The sequence below is a fragment of the Xyrauchen texanus genome, chromosome 17 (genome assembly GCF_025860055.1).
Source record: "Xyrauchen texanus isolate HMW12.3.18 chromosome 17, RBS_HiC_50CHRs, whole genome shotgun sequence".
Lineage (NCBI taxonomy): Eukaryota > Metazoa > Chordata > Actinopteri > Cypriniformes > Catostomidae > Xyrauchen > Xyrauchen texanus.
Window position 1 is genome coordinate 10,995,076 of NC_068292.1, and position 20,235 is coordinate 11,015,310.

The following is a 20,235-nucleotide window of genomic DNA, read 5'->3' on the forward strand; positions in this document are numbered from 1 at the left end:
CAGTGAACCACTGACAGTTGAAGATGCTGAATCTGATCAGAAATGGTGTGTTATCACAGACACTTAGAAAGCCTTTTACTCCTCTGAACAGTCCTATAAGTTACTGTGTTGTTTAAAATACACTTAAATTAAACATGCAGTAAATACAGGAGATGACACTGAAATGAGTGGCATGTTTCTTTGTGTTATCATTGTGTTCTCGTTCTCACAGGGCTCCTGCAGAACCAGAACTCACGGGCCGCGCTGCAGCAGTATCTGGACATCGTGGAGAATGAGCGGCCTTACAAGTGTGGATACTGCAGTAAAGCTTACAAGAAATCAAGCCACCTTAAACAGCACATCAGGTAAGAGTTAGGACACAGCGGCTACATGAAATAACACGTGTTTGGAAGGATTATTATTCCATTCATGACGTAATGTAATTTGTGGACTGCAGTTATGTAGGGGACAGAAAAGAAGAAATGATTAGTGTGGGACAGAGTGAAGGCAGTCGTAACTACATGTGTCTACAACACTACATTTCTTATAGGTAGTATTCAGCCAAAAAGAAATGTTATGTCATTATTTACTCACCCTCGTGTTATTCCAAACCTTTCCATTTTTTCCTTTAAATCAAAGCGGGCCGCAGAGCTCCAAACTGGTCCATGTTGATATAAGTCTTCTGAAGCCATATGATAGTGATTCTGTGAGGAACAGACTTAAATTGAAATGTTGATCTCCACCCTACCTCTAGATCTGTTCTGTCCACAGACACATTCATTTGAAGGTTGAACTAGAAATAGCCAATAAAAAAAAAATATCTTCTATCCATGATTGTTTGTGCAGACATGCCATGTGTTTGAGCACTGTGTGTTTGCTGTATTGTGCAGGTCACACACAGGAGAGCGGCCGTACAAGTGTCTGCAGTGCAGTAAGGGCTTTGCGTCATCCGGCGTGCTGAAAGCTCACATCCGCACTCACTCTGGACTCAAAGCCTTCAAGTGTCTGCTGTGTGACACCACCTTTACCACCAGCGGTAGCCTGAGACGTCACATGACCACACATAGCGAAATAAGACCGTACATGTGTCCATACTGCCAGAAGACCTTCAAATCCTCCCCCAACTGCAGGAAACACATGAAAACACACAGGTAAAGCATGAAAGTGCACAGGTGATGAGGGGCTTAATTTTTCCTGATAAAATAATAAGGAAAGATTAAGATATCAGTCCATTTAATTGGTGAATGGCTTAGTTATTGTTATCTACAAAATCCAAAATGTGACGATATGCATCATGGATATGAAAAATGGATCACAATATAACATAGATTTAGCTATATATGTGTGTGTGTGTGTGTGTGTGTGTGTGTGTGTGTGTGTGTGTGTGTGTGTGTGTAACTTAATGAGAAGGGTGGGCCTGCTTATTCTACATAATCTGGTCCCAAACCAGTTCGCAGGACAAACAGGGCAACACGCATGTCCGGAGAAGCGTTTCGTTGTTTCGTCTTCATTTTGGTCAAAACTGAGAATCCAGTTTCACACATATAGGTAGTTGTGAAGGGCAGTAGCAATGCTTGCTTTGCTCAGCATGGGATACTTGGTGGAGAGGCCGATCCAGAACGAAGACCATTTTTCTGTTTTGTGTCAAGTTTTCAATGTGCCGTCACAGGATATTTGCAGCATTTCTTCAGAAGGAGTTTAATTCAGTTCAGCGAATGAATCTTGGGTTTCAAAGGGATTTTTCACCCACTGTTCGTCTTTTAATTCATTGAACTTCTCCTGTGGAAAGTAGCGAGAGTAATTCCTAGTCAGTGCATCCAGTTGTGACTTATGAGGCACTTCAGGCCAGCGACCGATTTCTTTGATACACCATTTTCTTCAATGTGTAGTTCACAACTTTAACAATGTCTCTCATCACCATTTCAAGTTCAAGTGGGATTCATTTTGATGCCAAAGCTTCACGATTCCTGCTGCATTCTTAATCCTTCTGACAACTCTGCTATTTTTGCCAGTGACGTTGGCTGTCCCGTCACTGGTGATGCCTTTGCAATTGGCCCAATCCAGAATGCATTTTGTCATGAAAGCATTTAACTCTTCAAAAATATGTAATCCTGACATGCTGGAAGGCAATGTTAGGTAGCATAGAAGATCTTCAACAAATTCACCTTGCCAAACATATCGAACATAAACCAATAACGTAGCGCTTGATGCAATGTCTGTGCTCTCGTACAGCTGAATAGTGTCCTTTGCTGACTGCAGTCTCACTTTAAGCTGTTCTTCCAAATTTTGGGCAATATCCCCAATTCAACATGACACAATATTGTCACTAAGAGGTATTAGTTTTAGCTTTTCAGATGCCTTTTCATCCAGAACTGTATTAACTATGTCTAGTGCAGCAGGCAATATTAATCTCTCTCCAATTGTGTGGGGCGCTTTTTCTTTGGCAACACAATATGAAACTTTAGATGATGCCAAGTGCAATTTGTGATTGTGTGTTATGCTTCTGACTGAATTTCTTGATCCTTCCTCTGAAAAAAGATAATGGTTTGTCTGGCAGATCGGCATGACGTGTACTTGAATGTCTTTCCAATTTCACTGGTTTCATACTTTCATTTGCCAACTTATCCCCGCATTTACTCACACTGGTATTGCAGCATGGCCTGCGTCGGAATAGTTGACAAACCCAAACTTTAAAAAATCATCTTTATATGGCCTTACTCCGGATTTATGCTTTTTCTTTGCTGGGCAAGAACTGTCAGTACTGATACTGCTACGCTGTTCGCATGCATCGCCTGCACTATCTTTTCTGCTGATCTCCGCTGTGTGCAGCAGGGTTGAACAGCTGATGGCATTTTCTGCTGCTCCATTTGAAGGGGTCGTGGTCTTAGGCCCTCTTTTTCTTTTGAAAGAATCATAAATGGTACTTTTGGACTTTGGCCTGCTCATGTTCAGCATAAAAAAAATTAAAGACTGGCTAGTAATGTCACGCTAATGTGAAGCCTTTGCATCATCACAGTGGGGGTGGGGGCGGGGGTGGCTGCATCTATGACATGTGATAATGTTTTAAGCACTGCCGAGGTTAAAAAAAAAACGTGTGGGGTATTTATTTTGTATTTAGTTGAATGAGGTAGTTCAATGTACTTCTATTCAAAGTTATTATTATTATTATCATTAAAATTGAATTAATTTACTTTTGGAACAATATCCTTAAATCATCATGGCGACCAATTTTTTTTCTAAAATAATGTAGATTATTAAAATTAAAGTTACTGAAAATGCTAAAAATGTAATCTCCCTTTCAACTTTTTTTTTTTTTGTGTGTGTGTTGAGAACCACTGCGCTAGTGTAAACGTAAAAACCAAAGTGTTCATTGGGCTTAATGGATTATTCATTGGTGACGTTGGTCCTCCATTCCTTTACCATGAGGATTCAGATAGAGTGCTAAATACTGATTTAATCTGTGACGGGGTTCAAGTTTAATGCATTTTTATCTAACATTGGGGAAGGGACCGTTTTGATTAAATGGGGAACTGCGTGAGATAAACACATTTATAATCTCATATTACTGCACTGGAGGGCCACTCCTTCACTCTGAAGAAAGCGGTGAAAGCACTCCATAATCTACATCGCAGCCTTTTGCAATTTAGTTATCATGCAACACCATATCATGATTTTGTTTGAATGCAGTCAGCTGTGCAGCCTTTAGGGCTGTGCTAAACTCACTTTTTAGTTACTGACAGCCATACAGAATCTCTGCACGCAGAATCCTGCAAAAACAAAAACATAGTACTCTCAACTCAGTTTACCATGTTGAAATTCATTCTGCAAAATTTAGCAGATTTTCCAACAAAATCAGCACTGAAAATCCCCAAAATTCAGATTGTGTCTGGCCTAAACATTCTTGATTTATCATTGCATTGATGTCTCTAAATGATTATAATGCTCATTTAAAAAAATAAAAAATAAAATAAACACTGTAAAAGAAATTAGACACGACTGGTGTTAATTTCTAATTTCACAACTGGTGTTAATTTCATTAAGCGTATGCTGTTATGTATGTCATATCAGCATTCAGAACCTCATAGATGGAGTGCTTGTGTTTGGTATCAGATATGAGCTGGCACAGCAGCTGCAGCAGCAGCAGAGCTCCGACGACATGCAGCCGCCGGCCGCTGACACACAGAACTTGCTGGAGGTGGTGGGAGATGGTCAGCAGGTGGCACTACCCACTGCACTGGAGGAGGATGCCCTGCAGGACACGGGTGAGAAAGATGCACACTCAAGAGTTCCTGAAATATACATTTTTGTAAAAGCTATCTTAAACGTACCCAAGCATAATTTAGCAGCTGAAATTAGCTATTAACATACATGTATCATGACCTCATTTTACATCACTGATGACGTGTCCAGGTGCAGGCAATATCACAATATCAGCATGGCTGTGATTTGCCTATAGGCACAAGGCACCATATTAGCTACAACATATTATATAGGTGTGATATTGCCTTTATACCACTGTTCTATAAACAAGTAAATATTTAATCACTTTTAAGTATTTTGTTTACTTTATTTCTTCCAACCGAAATACTGCCAAAAGAAGCCAAAGCAGCGAACACCAAGTGGAGTGATACAAACAGTCAAGTGTCCCAGTGCTGTTCTACTAAAACCATGTTCACACTAAGAAGTTTAAGTTTTAAAACTCAGTTTTCAGTTTCCTAACTTCATCTTTTTCTAAAACATGCATAAATATAGCTAAATTAATCAATTTTCAGATGAAAATGTATTAGTGTGGACGTGGCCTAATGCTGCGTTTACATAGTGTCGGAATTGCTGTAATTACGAGATTGCAATAGAGTGCAACATTGCCCCGCCCACTTATTCAGCGTCTGAATTTTTCCCATTCAAATTTTGCATAGGCTTTTCATAAAATCCACCATAAAAGAGTTATATGAACCAAACCAGCCAGCTCCTAGGTGAATCACAACATCACAAACTTTGTTTTGAGACAAAAAGACAAAGGTACAAGGCTGTGTCCTTATCGTCTTTCACGAGGGTACAAACTACAATCCCATGAGCATTGTATCGTGCAGTAGTGGAGGGTGGTAGCTTGACGTGAGGGCTTGTTGATTCTAGTTTACTTGAGTCCTGAAGCTGCTGAACTGAAGAGAAATGAGACTGCTGAGTGAACCCATCAGAGATAGTGAAACCTGTGAAAGAGAAAACACACAAACACCAAGAGAAACTGTCCAGGTGTAAGTAGGAGAATTGGTGCTGTTTTAAAGGCAAAGTTGGTCACACCGAATATTTATTTAGCTTAAATTTTTTATGTTTACTGAACTTTGTATAACATTTAAGTAATAAATGAAAACTATTTAAGTCATTATTTTTGACATTATTTAAGACATCCTCACTATGCAACATTTTTCACAAGTGCCTAAAACTATTGCACAGTACTGTATGCCAGCTGATACCGATTCATTTAAAAATACCAAAAATTGGCTGATATATTATCCTCAGTAATATATTGGTCGACTTCTAATTAGTGTTTCTTGACACATTCAGTGTGTTTGGCAGAGAATCAACTTCAAAGAAATATTCATTTGCACAGAATGGTTTGTGTATTATGATCTCGGATGGTTTTGATGTAAGGCAGTCTGTAATTAATGATTAAAACATTGTTTATCCACAGAATCGTTTGTGAGCACGCAGCATACTCTGCCACAACACATGAGTCAGTATGACACGCCAGCGCTGCCACAGCCCACGTATGAGCAGCCCGCACTCACACAAGGTAACACACTCTCTGCTCAAATAGCACAATGTTACACAGTTGAGGGCAAAAGTTTGCATACCCCTATGCAGAATTGATAAAAATATATAATATATAATTTTGTATTTATTATTGCCCTTCAGAAGCTACATAACAGATATTTACATATACCCCAGAAGACAAAATAATAACAATGTACGCAAATCATCCTGTTCAAAAGTTTACATTCTCTTGGTTCTTTATATTGTGTGTTGCTTTCTTGAGCAGCAGTAATTAATTTAGCACCTTTTAGTAATAGTTGTGTACTAGTCGCTCAATTGTCTTAAGTGTCACAGTTGGATCTCGGCATCATATTGCATAGCCACTGTTGGGAAGAGCTCAAATCTAATGAAGATGCTGGGAAACCAAAGACCGTGTAGTACCTGAAAGATTGTTCTTTGAAAGGTGGGCATTGTGTGTTTTCTCTTTCACAGGTTTCACTATCTCTGATGGGTTCACTCAGCAGTCTCATTTCTCTTCGGTTCAGCAGCTTCAGGACTCAAGTACACTAGAGTCACAAGCCCTCACATCCAGCTACCACCCTCCACTACTGCACGACACACACACTGAGGTAAACACTAAGACACCCCACTATTACATGACACACAAATACACAAGGTCATTCTCAACCCTGGTTAAATGGGATCCTGTTTCATCCTGTTCATTCTTTTCTCTGGGTTAATAATTAATCCTGGGTATTCAAGTTCTGATGTTTCACACTGTACATTTGTAAACCTTGGGTTAACGCTCTTATTTGCATGTTTGCGATGTCGGAAACAATTATTGGCCCAATACAGCTCAGGATGGACATGCAACCTGTCAGTGGAGTTGCTCTTCTGTGGAAATATCATCAAGCAAATCAGCTCTGTTTGTCTTTGGTCTTCTGAAATATACTACAAAAACACACGCAAAAGGAATACCATCTCTTTATCATGCCAGTCATCACTGTTCGACAGTTGACTGGTGTCCCTCAGACGGAGAAAGTAAACAGTGTGTGATAGTTTTTGAGACTGTACAATGCGTGTGAATATTAAATGAGGTAAGCACAGAGGCATTATATGATTGGTTGTCTATTGATAAACAACTTTCTAACACATTGCAACACCGCATGGTGAGGTAAGCCCACTGTATACGTTTGGTACCGCAATAAAAAATGGTCCCGATGCTACTCTGGTGCAGGATTTGCTAACCCCATTTCAAAATGACAAGTGTGAAACATTGCTTTTAAAGAGACGATAACCTGGGGTTAAGCGCAGTGTGAAAAGCACTATAGATCTATACATTGAAAAGAGAAAGTTGTCACCCTTGTTAAATGCCAAAAAGCATTGTGGTATTACCTTGTTTTTTTGGACATGCACAATGCTAATACCATCATACTTTTTAAAAATACCTTGAAGTCAACATTATTACAAGTTATTTACATGGGACTTCTGTCACAGATGACCTTCCTCATTGCTTGAATACATTTGCTTGTAAAAATGTAAAGCCATCATCCTGCAATAAGTGGCCTTTTCCCCCCTAAACAGTACCACAATACTTTTGAAGAGTTTTGTGTGATGAAAGAAACATCCAACCAAAGTGAAATGTAATGGCATGTTTTTGTAACGTGTAGACGAGTGGTTTACTGCAGGAAGCCAGTCAGGGTGATCTGCCACTGTCCATCCAGACACAAGATTTCCAGGACGAGGATGACAACAACAAGAGAGTTTATCAGTGAGTTCACACAGCTCAAACACTGCACGGACAACTTTACACCACACACACACTATCAGCTTTCAATTCCACCATGTATGTGTTCATGTACACTAAGATTTAGTAATTGTTATTTAGTAATTGTTCCTTACAAATGTACATTTGAGCAGTTTTAATCTCATCAAGGAAACTACTAATGAAAAAGTTTGTTGAAGAAGGTTTTTTTGTATTTTATTTATCAACTTTAACAAGGACGAGACGAAAAAGACACTATGATGATAATCAAACCATTTTAAAGAATTCCTGTTTCAGTGTAAAACACAAAATTAAAGGCTAAAAACAACAACAAAAACAACAAGGAGGGTCAAGTGTTTGGTATCATTTTAAAGAAACATTTTCAACATTTTTAATTATATAGATTTATGATAATTTTTGAGAAAATCACAATGAGTGATTTTAATGACTTTTTGTCTTATTTTTCTGATTTGACATTATAAACCCCCTCGTGTCACCAAACAGTGCCAACCCGTATCTCAGAATAACATTCAGAGATTATATTCTTAACACAATTGTACAGAGTGGTTATCTGAGTTACCGTAGACTTTATCAGTTCAAACCAATCTGGTCATTCTCTGTTGACCTATCTCATAAACAAGACATTTCCATTTGTAGAACTGCTTCTCACTTGATGTTTTTTGTTTTTGGCACCATTTGAAGTAAATTCTAGAGACTGTTGTGTGTGAAAGTAGATCAGCAGTTACAGAAATACTCAAACCAGCCCACCTGGCACCAACAAACATCCATGCGATTATCTAATCAGCCAATCCTGTGGCAGTAGTGCAGTGCATAAAATCATGCAGATACAGGTCAGGAGCTTCAGTTAATGTTCACATCAACCATCAGAATTGGGAAAAAATTTGATCTCTGTTATTTGGATCATGGCTTGATTGTTGGTGCCAGATGGTTACAGTTTTTCTGTAACTACTGATCTCCTGGGATTAACCGCTGGGATAACCACTCTGTACAATTGTCGTGAGAAGAATATCATCTCAGAATGCTATTCTGAGATTCGGCTTAGCACTGTTTTATCAGCATGAGGGGGACCTACACAATATTAGGCAAGTGGTTTTAAAGTTGTGGCTTGTTGGTATATACTGTATATATATATATATATATATATATATATATATATATATATATATATATATATATATATACACACTAGCCGACAAAAGTTTGGAATAATGTACAGATTTTGCAATTTTGGAAGGAAATTGGTATTTTAATTCAAGTTATTTCCAAAGTGGCATTCAACTGATCACAAAGTATAGTCAGAATATTACTGATATCCTGAAAAAAAACAGCACCATCACTATTTGAACAAAGTCATTTCTCTTTTTTATTTTTCAGATTAACAATTTTTTATTGATTCACATAAATGAACATAGAAAAGCAAAACATATATACACAGAATCAACATTAACCCCCATTATACCCTTCCCAATCCCCAATCCCACTCTGGCCCCAACAACATGCCAGAGGTCATAAATGATATAGACACACACACACACACACAGAATAAACAATAAAAAAATAATAATAGTAACCCACACATCCATAAATTACATATACCCACCCCATTTCTCCACAAACAAGCTATACTTCCCCATTCTTCTAAATGACGCCTCTTCAAAGGCTGCCACCCTTCCCAACTCCGAGCACCACTCCTGAAAAGAGGGTGCTCCAGCCGACCTCCAGCCCCTTAAAATTAACTGCCTGGCAATCATGACACTGGTTACCAACTTTTGACCCAACTTTTTATGTGTCTATTTTCAATATCGATGACCGACCCATCGACCAAAATACAGAGTCTGGGGCAAAATGATACCCGAGTGCCCAATACATCGCACACCATAAACATGGTTTATGTCTCCATCCTCTGATAGGCATCGCCAGTAGGTGGGTGTGTCTTTAAGACCAAGCCTATTCAGGCTAGAGTGGGTCCAATAGAACAGAATTAAAATCTTGAATTGCATAAGGCGCACCCTTGCGTCTCTAGATGCAGACTTGATGTTTTTAGAATCCTAGCCCACTCTCCCTCCTCCAAGTTTAAATATCCCATTTCTCCAGTGGTTGAGGCTCCATCCCCCAGACTTTGAATTAACAGGGAGTAATACACCGATGCTTCATGACCTTTTCCAAAAGCAATTTTCATCACTCTCATAGTATCTGCCACTTTAGGGGTGTGTATGCTATTCCCAAAAATAGTAAAGAGCAAGTGGCACAGCTGTAGATACTTAAAAAAACTGATATCTGGGGATCCCAAAATTTTCAAAGGACCTCAACACTACTCTCATATAGGTCACTGAGTGTAGTAACCCCCCCCCCCCCCACAATACTTTCTGACCAGCAGAAAGGGGACTTATTAATACGTAATTTGGTGTTCACCCATAAGCTTGAGGCAACATTTAGATAAATATCCTAATTAAACATGATGATTGAAAGGCTTTGCAATGGCAAATTAGGGGCAAGAACTTCCTGTTCAATACAAAACCATGGAGAGGCTCTTTCAGGTGGAAGTGACCAATGAGCCAAATGCCTGAGACCGAATGCATAATAATAAAACAAAATCTTGGGTAGGCCTAGCCCTCCTTTGTTAATCTGGGATGCTATTACCATTCCAAATGAAAGACTTCACTATGCTCTCAAATTGCTTGAAATAAGAGAGACATCTATATAGAGTGACTGTAGCAGGTAGTTGGATTTTGGATTTTAATAACATTAACCTTCCCAATCATAGATAAATGTAATGAAGCCCACCTGCCCACATCGCTCAATAACCTTTTTATTAAAGGGTCAGAATTGGCTCTACAGACAAATCTAACTAAATCAGACAAATTTGCTGGGAATAAAATACCCAAATATTCAATGTCCTGTTTGGGCCACTGAAAGGTACCCGGCTGGAAAGCCATCACTGGGCAGTACACCATCAGAGACAAAGCCTCAGATTTAGACAAATTGACTCTGTATCCTGATAATTTTGAAAAGGAATTAATAATCCTGTGGAGGCAAGGCAAACAGGGAGTAATTCTTACCTCCATACCTCCCGCCATCACCCCTGGAAAATCATCCTCCTTTCTTATTGCTAATGGTTCCATGGCAAGACAGAACAATAACCCTGCTGGTTGCCCCTATCCAGAGTAAAATAATCTACTCTGAATGCCATTAAAATGCCATTACAGGGTGTCTATAAATGAGTTCTAGAGGTTCCACAATGTTTCTAATATTCTCATCAGTAGACGAAGACGTGGAACTATAGAGATCAAAATAGAACTCTTTAAAAGCATTATTAATATCAATGGCTGAGGTAAATATTTCACCACCAGCAGATTTCACAGAGGGAATGGTAGAAAAAGACTCTCTCTGCTTTATATATCTAGCCAAAAGCTTTCCTACTTTGTCCCCCCTGCTCAAAGTATGACTGTCTTGCCCTGAATAACCAAAACTCCACTTTCCACAACAAACTAGTATTTTATCTGTATTTCAATTGGGTCAGTTCTCTGCTTTAGATTTTTGGATGAATGAGGCATACTGTATGATCCGACCCCTAAGAACCACCTTAACTGCCTCCAAGCCATGCCCACAGAAGATACTGAGGACCAGTTAGTCTCCATATAAATATTGATTTCAGCCTTTAACATTTGTTGGAATTCAGGATTTTGCAAAAGGGATACATTAAAGTGCCAAGTATATGATTTATTTTACTCCATATGTGGCAACATCTCCAAACTCACCAGGGCGTGATCTGAGACTAAGATGTTTCCAGTTGAGCAATCAACAGCTGAAATAAGGGACTTCTCTAAATTATCTATTGTAGAATAAATCTTATGGACTGATGAAAAAAATTAATAGTCCCTCCCAGATGGTTTCAAAAGTCTCAAAATATCTGCAAGACCAAGATTTTTGCACATTCTGAGAAGTGTCAGTGTTGCTTTAGGGGGCTTACACACTTTTGCTTCAATATGATTCAATATGAGTCCATCAATAAATTAAAGTCTCCTCCCAATATTATATCACGAGGGGTGCCAGCGGCTTGCAACATCCCTTCAAGATCTGTAAAAAAGCCCTGAAAATCAGCGTTATGTGTGTAAATATTAGCCAAAATCAACCTTTGCCCCTGAATTTCTGCTAAAACAATAATGGCTCTTCTTAATTTATCTTTAATCTGTTTGAGATATTTGAAATGTAGATGCTTACTTATCAGTGTAATGACTCCCTTGCTTTTACTTGAGCCAGCACTAAAGAAAACATGTTCACCCCATATCTTACCAAAATTTTCAGCTTCCTGTGGGGAAAGATGCATTGCTTGAAGAAACAACGTTTAAGAAAAGAAATGGCCTTCATTCTTTTTATGGGGTGCCCCAACCCATTTACATTCCACGTGGAGACACAATCCACTCACATTAACATTTGACATTTTGACATATTAGAATTTTTTTTATTGTGTGTCAAAAACAAGATTATAAAGACCACATTCCAACATTAGTGCAACAATCAAACCCTGAACTTCCCCCAAGCCAAACAAACAGAAAAATAAAAACGTTCACATTAATCCCGTGCATGACAGCACCAACCAGATTCCATCACTCTAAACTCAAACATCCACATACGCCTATGACAGCCCCCGCTATAACTCTGCTATCAGATTGCTCAAGTCCGGTGCTTCTATACAAATGTTGTGAGGCAAAATTACATAACAGAATATACTCTGTTAGTGTTGTCAAAAATACCGGTACCCCAGTACGAAGTATTATTTACGATACCAGAATTTCTGAAGGTACCGGGGTACCGAGTACCGGGTCTTCCCGGTACACATGCAGAGGCAGGAATTTTCGAACACTCACAACAAGCAAAAGATTGATGCATTATTGCTTTATTAAAGTTCAAATAATACAGAAGCAGATCATGTAAAACTGTAAACTCAGAAACTGGCATTTCTCTGTGTGGTCGGTGCCTCTTCTATAAGTTGCGCGAATGTCCCGATCTAAGGGGGAGAGATTGAAACTGCACCCGGCTGAGAGAGACTCTGCCTCTGGGAACTCATCCCTCGTGCGCGCACGCCAAATGCAGCTAGATTAGAACGCGATTGCTTGCGACTTATTTAATCATAATATCTATATATATGTCACTATGCATTTCTTATCATGAAGAAAATTTGCAATATGCAGCTTTATTAATAAGAGAGCGCTTTGCACATTAGTTTGGAAATGTTTTTTTATTCATTCTATTGTATGCTTGTTTATTTAGGTTTTGTTTTTTAGTACTTGGTAAAAACTTAAATTAAAAGTTGCAAAAGTTGAAGCAAATCTTATATAAGTGTTCAAAAATACTTTAAGCATACATTGTTCAGTTTTGTTATAATAAAAAAATTATATATTTAAATTAAAGTGTTGCTCAATGGCATATTTTTGTTCTTAGTTCTGCTGCTAATGTTTTGTAGACTTTGTTATTAAAAGAGTGTTGTTCAGTAACCTGTTTTTGTGTTTTGCTTTGGTATGGAAAATGGTATCCAGTACCGTGAAATTTCACTGGTATTGGTACCGACTACTGAAATTTTGGTACCGTGACAACACTATACTCTGTGTTTATTCTGCCTATTGGCTGGAGTTTGTTTAAAAAAAGAATGTCTCGGGTAACTTAACTGTAACCCTTGTTCCCTGATAAAAAGCGGAACGAGATGCTGCGCTGATTTAGGAGTGACCAGCTGTAAATATGTGTGCAACACGTCAATGAAATTGACTAGAATTTATAGCCTCTGCTGGTGACATCATCAGGATGCACCTGTAGCACGGCTATAAATAGATGCGTCACAGTTGCTTCGTCAGGTATTTTGTCTGAAGAGCAGTCCTGGGGCATCCTCAGTGCGGCAATGAAGCGCAGTATCTTGTTCCGCATTTATCAGGGAACAGGGGTTACAGTTAAGTAACCCGAGACATTCCCTATCAAAAAGCTACACTTTGATGCTGCGCTGATTTAGCGCTTTGGGAACGAGAATACCCTCGCCGCCGCACACCGGACCCCATACGGTTGTGTAGTTGTGCTCATAAGAGCGCCAGATGTCTCAGACATGAGCTTGTGATGTTGAATCAAGGACGTAAGAGCCCGAAATGGCATAAACATCCAAACTATTGAATCTTATGAATGTGCGGAGAGGACCAGCCCACCGCATTACAAACATGTTGTAGAGGGACACCTCTGGCCAAAGCTTTAGAGGAGGTGTCTCCTCTGGTAGAGTGAGCCCTGATACCTACTGGCGAAGCTTGACCGCGCTCCTCGTAGGCCAGGGCAATAGCATCCCTCACCCAATGTGACATTGTTTGCTTGGTGGCGGCCGCCCCTTTGTTACAGCCCCCATGATAAACGAATAGTTGCCCTGACTTACGCCACTGGCTAGTGAGGTGAACATAAGACTGAAGGGCTCGGACTGGACATAGTCATTGAAGTCTTTCCTGCTCCGGCGTTGTAAACGGCAGGAAGCAGAAGGCTTCGAGAGTGACCGGATGTAAGGTCGGGAAAGGAACCTTAGGCAGGTAGTCAGGATGAGGGTGCAAAATGTCTTTAGCCATTCCTGGGGCAAAATATAAGCAGGCTGGCAAGACAGACAGAGCCTGCAGATCCCCAATTCTTTTTAGAGAAGTAATTGCCATAAGAAAAACCATCTTGAGAGTCAGAAGTTTATCAGACGCTGACTCTAGAGGTTCGAAGGGGGTCTCAACCAGACCCTCAAGCACTATTGCTTAGTTCCATGAAGGGATCCTGGTCCTAGCAGGAGGTCTCAATGCATAGCTCCACGAACGAAGCAAGCGAGCAGGGGATGTTTCCCCAACGGCATCCCGTCAATGAAGGCGTGGCAAGCCACATAAACCTTGAGAGTGGCGGGGCATGTGCCTGCTGATAATTTTTTCTGCAGATCAAATCCAGAACTGAAGCAATCTGGCAGTTAACTGGATCTGCATTATCTGCAGTGCACCATCTTTCAAAGATACCCCATTTATTGGCATAACTTCTAGTAGAGGGAGCCCTAGCACTTAGAATGGTCTTGATAACTTCAGGTGAAAGCCCAGTGTCCCTCAGTTGGTACCCTTCAGGGGTCAAACATGAAGGTTCCACAGCTCGGGCCGGGTATGAAATATCATAGCCTAAGACAGAAAGTCCCTCCTGTCCGGAATCGCCCAAGGCGAGCCGTCAAGGAGAGACATTATCTCCGAGAACCATACCAGTAAGTGGCAAGACCCTTGCTGGCGAACTCTGGTCAGGCACATTATGGGCCATGTATGCGCCATCGCGTCCAGACTCAGGGGGGCTGGGTGACTCAGAGAGAAGTAGAGGGGACATTGCGCTGTCTGTTGGGAGGTGAAGAGGTCCACTTATGTTCTGTAAAATCTCAACCAGATTTGTTTCACTACCTTGGGGTGGAGTTTCCACTCCCCCGTCAGCATTTTTCATATGGACAGTAAATCTGCTCCCACATTCAGGCATCCAGGGATATAAACTGCCCTGATTGACAGGAGCTTGCCCTGGGCCCAAAGGAGAAACTGCCGTGTCAATCTGTTCAGCTGGCGGGAACGTATACCTCCTTGATGGTTTATGTAAGAGGCTACCGCTGTGTTGTCCACCCGCACCAAAGCATGGCAGCCTCTGGAGGAAGTATTTCAGGGCCAGAAATACAGCCGTCAACTCGAGACAGTTGATGTAACAATCGAGCTGACGACCCTCCCATTCCCCTTGAGCTGGACGACCACTTAAGACCGCTCCCCAGCCCGTCAGGGAGGCGTCTGTCATTAGCAACCTGTGAAAGCAAGACGCACCTAGAGTGGGACCCAAAGTGAGGAACATAGAAAGGGTACGTAGCATGCAGCGCGTAACCCTTATCAGCCTAAGGGGACTGGCCCTTGGATGAAATCCTCTGGCTTTGAGCCACAACTAGACCGAATGGAAGAACCCGATATTGTAAAGCTTCGCCCCTGAAAGCGAACCTCATGAACTTCCTGTGTTGTGGCAGACTTTCTATATGAAACTGCGCATCCATGACCAACCAATCGCGATGTTGGATTTAGGACACAACCGTCTTGACAGTTAGCATCTTGAACTTGAACGCCCTCTGAGCGATTCAAGCCTCGAAGGTCTAAAATCAGACGCAACCCTCCATCCTTCTTGGGGACCAGGAAGTATCACTGTCGAGTGATGTCGAGTGTCCCACGTCTTGGGTTACAGCAGGAAGCAACGGAACACCCAAGAGACAGCGGGAATGAAGCGGTTTCGTGGGGGTATCTGGAGGGTATAGGTGGATGTTTTACACAACCTGTCTCAAGGGGGGGCTACTCCCACAGCTGGGCGCAAGACCGTCAGGGCTTTCTCTTCTTAGAGATGATGGTCCTGAAGTCTTGCTTTGGGGGCTGCTGAGGGCGACGAGCCGGTCCCCAGTCTCTGCAAGGGTGAACTCTATACGATACGCTCTGTTTTTGAGCCTCCCTTCTAGAAGGACCGGGGTGGGGCTGGGTGGCCGGCGGCCCCTCTCCCTGAGTGCGGCGAGGGAGGAATTGCCCGAAGGCTTTCTCATGGCTTTTTGCATCCTGGAACCTGGTGATAACAGTGTTCATGGCGTCACCAAATAGGCCAGAAGGCGAAACCGGGGCATCGAGGAGGAACGCACGGTCCATATCTTGGATACCCAAAAGGTTTAGCCAGAAGTGTCTTTCTGTTGTGATCAAAGCAGACATACACCGACCAATGGCGCGGGCCATCTTTTTGGTCGCCCGGAGAGACAAATCTGTGGCACGGCGAAAGCCTCTTCGTCGACCGTACTGCCCGCACTCAAGTCCTTCAGCAGGTCAGCCTGGTATGCCTGCAACACTGCCGTAGTGTGCAGGGCAGCACCAGCCTGACCTGGTACCTGATAAGCTTTTCCCACAAGCGTGGAGGTGGTCCTGCACGGCTTTGTGGGGAGAGTGGGTCTCTTAAGAGATGATGCCGAGCCAGGCGAGAGATAACCCGCAAGTGTCTCCTCTACCGGCGGCATCCTGGAATACCCCCGTGTCTCGGCACCCATTTTTATGAAAGACATCGCTTGCTGTGGGCATGCAAATACCCTGCGGCTATCCTTGGGATCCATTCTCAATTTGGCCGGAACCATCAGTTCAAAAGCGACCCTCCATTGATGCAAAAGTTTCTTGAAGGAGTGTTATTCTACAAAATTAACTCCAGCCGCTAGGCAGAACCAACACAAAAAGGCACTAAGCTTCCTAGGACAGTCAAGTTTATGTTCAGCGAGTCGAGCTCACTTGGAGGCAACATGAAAATCACCAAATGGCTACTCACCCCATTGTCTCTATGAAAGACAATGCTTGCTGGGGACATGTAAATACTTTGCGTCTATCCTTAGTGTCTATTTTATTTCAAGGCGATCTTCAGTTGATGTAAGTGTTTCTTGCATTCCTTGAATCGATCACGATTCTCTCTTGTCGAATTTGCAAAGTCTGGGGACAAGAAAATTCTGTGACTCTCTCAGGAAAGCCATTCTTTAATCCTTGCCTGTCGTAACACAAGATCTTTATCGGATGATCTCAGAAATTTGACCAGATTTGATCGGGGCATGTCTCCCTCATCGGAACACTGAACCGGGTTTCTGTGAGCTCGTTCAATCTCCAGCCTGTGGCCTGTTATGTCAAGCAGACTCGGGAAGAGCTTGTCTAGGAAATTCACGATATCTCGGCCTTCCTCATGCTCGGGAATTCCAACAATTCGGACGCTGTTTCGCCAATTACGAATCTCAAGGTCTTCTAGCTTTTCCCAAACGCATTCCAAATCTGCTTTGGACACTAGCGGATTGGCAGCTAATTCCTTCTCTAATGACACCAAATAATCGATCCGTCTCTCGACCTCCCTGATTCTTGTAACCGACTCAAAGAATTTTGCCTCCATGGAAGTAATCAATCGACGTATTACTGCAAGTTCCTCCAAGTTCGCCACAACCTTCGCCAGCATTACAGACATGCTGGACAGTTGCCATTAAATTTCTCCCGCTGCACCATCCAAATTGAGTCCTTGGTCTGTGGCCCTGTCTGGGGTCAGCTTGAGCATGTATCTTTTAATATCTCCAGAGCCTGAGAATTTTGAATTCTTTGACATGTTGAATTCTTAGAACAGTTATGTAGCAGGGTGTATTGAATCTCATTGGTTTATGATACAAAAAGAATGAAAAGCTAGCGAAGTGCGCAGAGCTCGCCGTTCACACGTCCGACTCCCACATGGCACCACACGACTAATTTTTTATAATTTTTTATCAAATCTAGACAGGCCCCATTTCCAGCAGCCATCACTCCAAAGCCTTATCCTTGAGTAATCATGCTAAATTGCTAATTTGTTAGTAGAAAATTACTTGCCATTATATCAAACATAGTTGAAAGCTATTTGGTTCATTAAATGAAGCTTAAAATTGTCTTTGTGTTAATTTTTGAGTTGCCACAGTATACCATAGATTGGCATGTCTTAAGGACAATATTAGCTCAAAAATGAAGAAAAAAAAATAAACCGCTTTCTCTAGAAACTCATCAGTCAATCATTGTTTTGAGGATTTTCAATGCTTGAAATTGTCAAAAACTGAAGATTTCATTCAAAGGTATACACTACAGCTGGCTCTAACAAGGACAGAAAGAGATATGGAAGGCCAGATATACAACTAAACAAGAGGATAAGTACATCAGGGTCTCTAGTTTGAGGAATATACACCTCACATGTCCTCAGCTGACAGCTTCATTGAATTCTACCTGCTCAACACCAGTTTCATGTACAACAGAAAAGAGAAGACTCAGGGGTGCAGGCCTTATGGGAAGAATTGCAAAGAAAAAGCCACTTTTGAAACAGAAATCAAAAAGAAAAGGTTAAAGTGGACAAAGAAACACAGATATTGGACATTATACTGTAAGGTACGTGAGAAGTGCCTGACAAGACAGTCACATCTATGGTAAGTGGTAAAGGAAGTGTGGGATGAAATGTTGCCTGAGTATCTGGATAATCTGACAGTTAGAATAACAAGAATCTGCAAAGCTGTCATTGCTGCACGTGGAGGACTTTTTGATGAGAACTCGTTGAAGTAGTTTAAGAAGTTCTGAACATTTTTTTCAAATTGTAATTTCTCATGTTATTAATGTCCTGACTATACATTGTGATCAGTTGAATGCCATTTATTTTTAATTTTGCACATTATTGTCAGCCTAATTATATTATTATAAGTTAGTCAAAGTAAAATTGACTAAAATTAATGAAGATGACACATTGACTAAATTTAAGGAACATTTTCATCAAAGAGAAAATAAACACTGCATTTGAATAATATCATTATAATGTTTTGAGTTATGATAATGATAATGAGATTTTTTTCCCTTATTCTCATGTCACAATGCAACACATCTTTGTGGTCCCAAAAATAGGCTTTCTTTGTATTATGCAAAGTGTTATATTATTATTTTTTTTTTTTCACCCTTTTGATTTTGTGGTGAAATATGTCCCAGAGCAACATACATACGAGCAAATTTACTAAACAGTTGGGTATTTCTGCCCAAAAACCTTAATCTTATTCACTAATCACACACAATCTATTTTATCAGGTGCAATCAGCCCTGAAATTGTGCTGCATTTTCAATATTTAAACATACCTTCAGCATGTTTAAGAGATTATCCAGGTGTCTGGATCACAGTTGAGATGTACAGTCCCTGCAGGGTGTCAGATAATGCTGGTCTGCTGCATCCTCTGCTATATAGCGCTCTGAATTGTCCCGCAAGATGGAAATTGTGCATGGAAAGTGCATTCAGCAGCGATTTTATGGGCGCATTTGTACTGTTGCTATATCTACATAAATCCTTCAGTGAATCATGCACAAACCAGCACAGAAAGCCCTTGCAATTAACCAGCTTTTTTACAAGGTGCAATACATGCTTAGTGAATTCCCCTGCAAACATCTTAAGTTATCATGAAAATTAAATGTTACAAAGTGGATTGATTTATAGTCCCAAATTTCCTTAAATCTTACATTTGTGTCCTAGTGGCTTCTACTCTTAATCTGATCTGTGAATCGTAAGATAAATGTGTTTGATTGTTGACATGTTTAATTTGAGTTTGTGTTTTTTCAGGTGTAATATGTGTGATAAGAGTTTTAAGAAGTCCAGTCACTTGAAGCAGCACGTGCGCTCACACACGGGTGAAAAACCGTACCGCTGTAACATCTGTGGCCGGAGCTTTGTGTCCACTGGAGTGCTCAAATCTCACCTCAACACACACACAGGTCAACCTGACGGTTATACCTCGTCATAGTGTTCTGATGAAACATTCTCCAATCATATTCACTCTCATTTCTACTCTTCATGTCTGGTTGTTCCTTTAGGAGTCAAGGCGTATAAATGTAACATGTGTGATGCTTGTTTCACCACTAATGGCAGTCTGAACCGTCACATGATCATTCACCTGAACACAAAGCCCTTCAAGTGCACCATGTGTGACGAGAGCTTCCGTACAGTCATGCTGCGCAGGAAACACATGAAAGTCCTGCACGCTGTAGGCCCCAGAGGTACGTCAGACTAAGCCAGGACCCGTCCTACTCATTATTAAACTATCTGCTGTTTAATGCTACCGAAATGCAGAGATTTTACGTTGGGAAGCTAAATACACCTAGCCTAATGTTTTTGACGATTTCAAATGT

General features: G+C 41.0%; 1 protein-coding gene across 1 annotated transcript in view; it reads left to right on the forward strand.

The window, feature by feature from the left end:
• The window catches only part of LOC127657985 (zinc finger protein 236-like), a 107,325-nt gene that overhangs the window by 51,732 nt on the left and 35,358 nt on the right, over positions 1-20,235 (forward strand). Inside the window, exons 12-19 of the mRNA XM_052147029.1 lie at positions 212-344; positions 870-1,130; positions 4,090-4,241; positions 5,669-5,770; positions 6,223-6,359; positions 7,401-7,501; positions 19,670-19,821; positions 19,921-20,103. Coding sequence (XP_052002989.1) covers positions 212-344; positions 870-1,130; positions 4,090-4,241; positions 5,669-5,770; positions 6,223-6,359; positions 7,401-7,501; positions 19,670-19,821; positions 19,921-20,103 — 1,221 coding nt within the window. The remainder of the gene's footprint in view (positions 1-211; positions 345-869; positions 1,131-4,089; positions 4,242-5,668; positions 5,771-6,222; positions 6,360-7,400; positions 7,502-19,669; positions 19,822-19,920; positions 20,104-20,235) is intronic.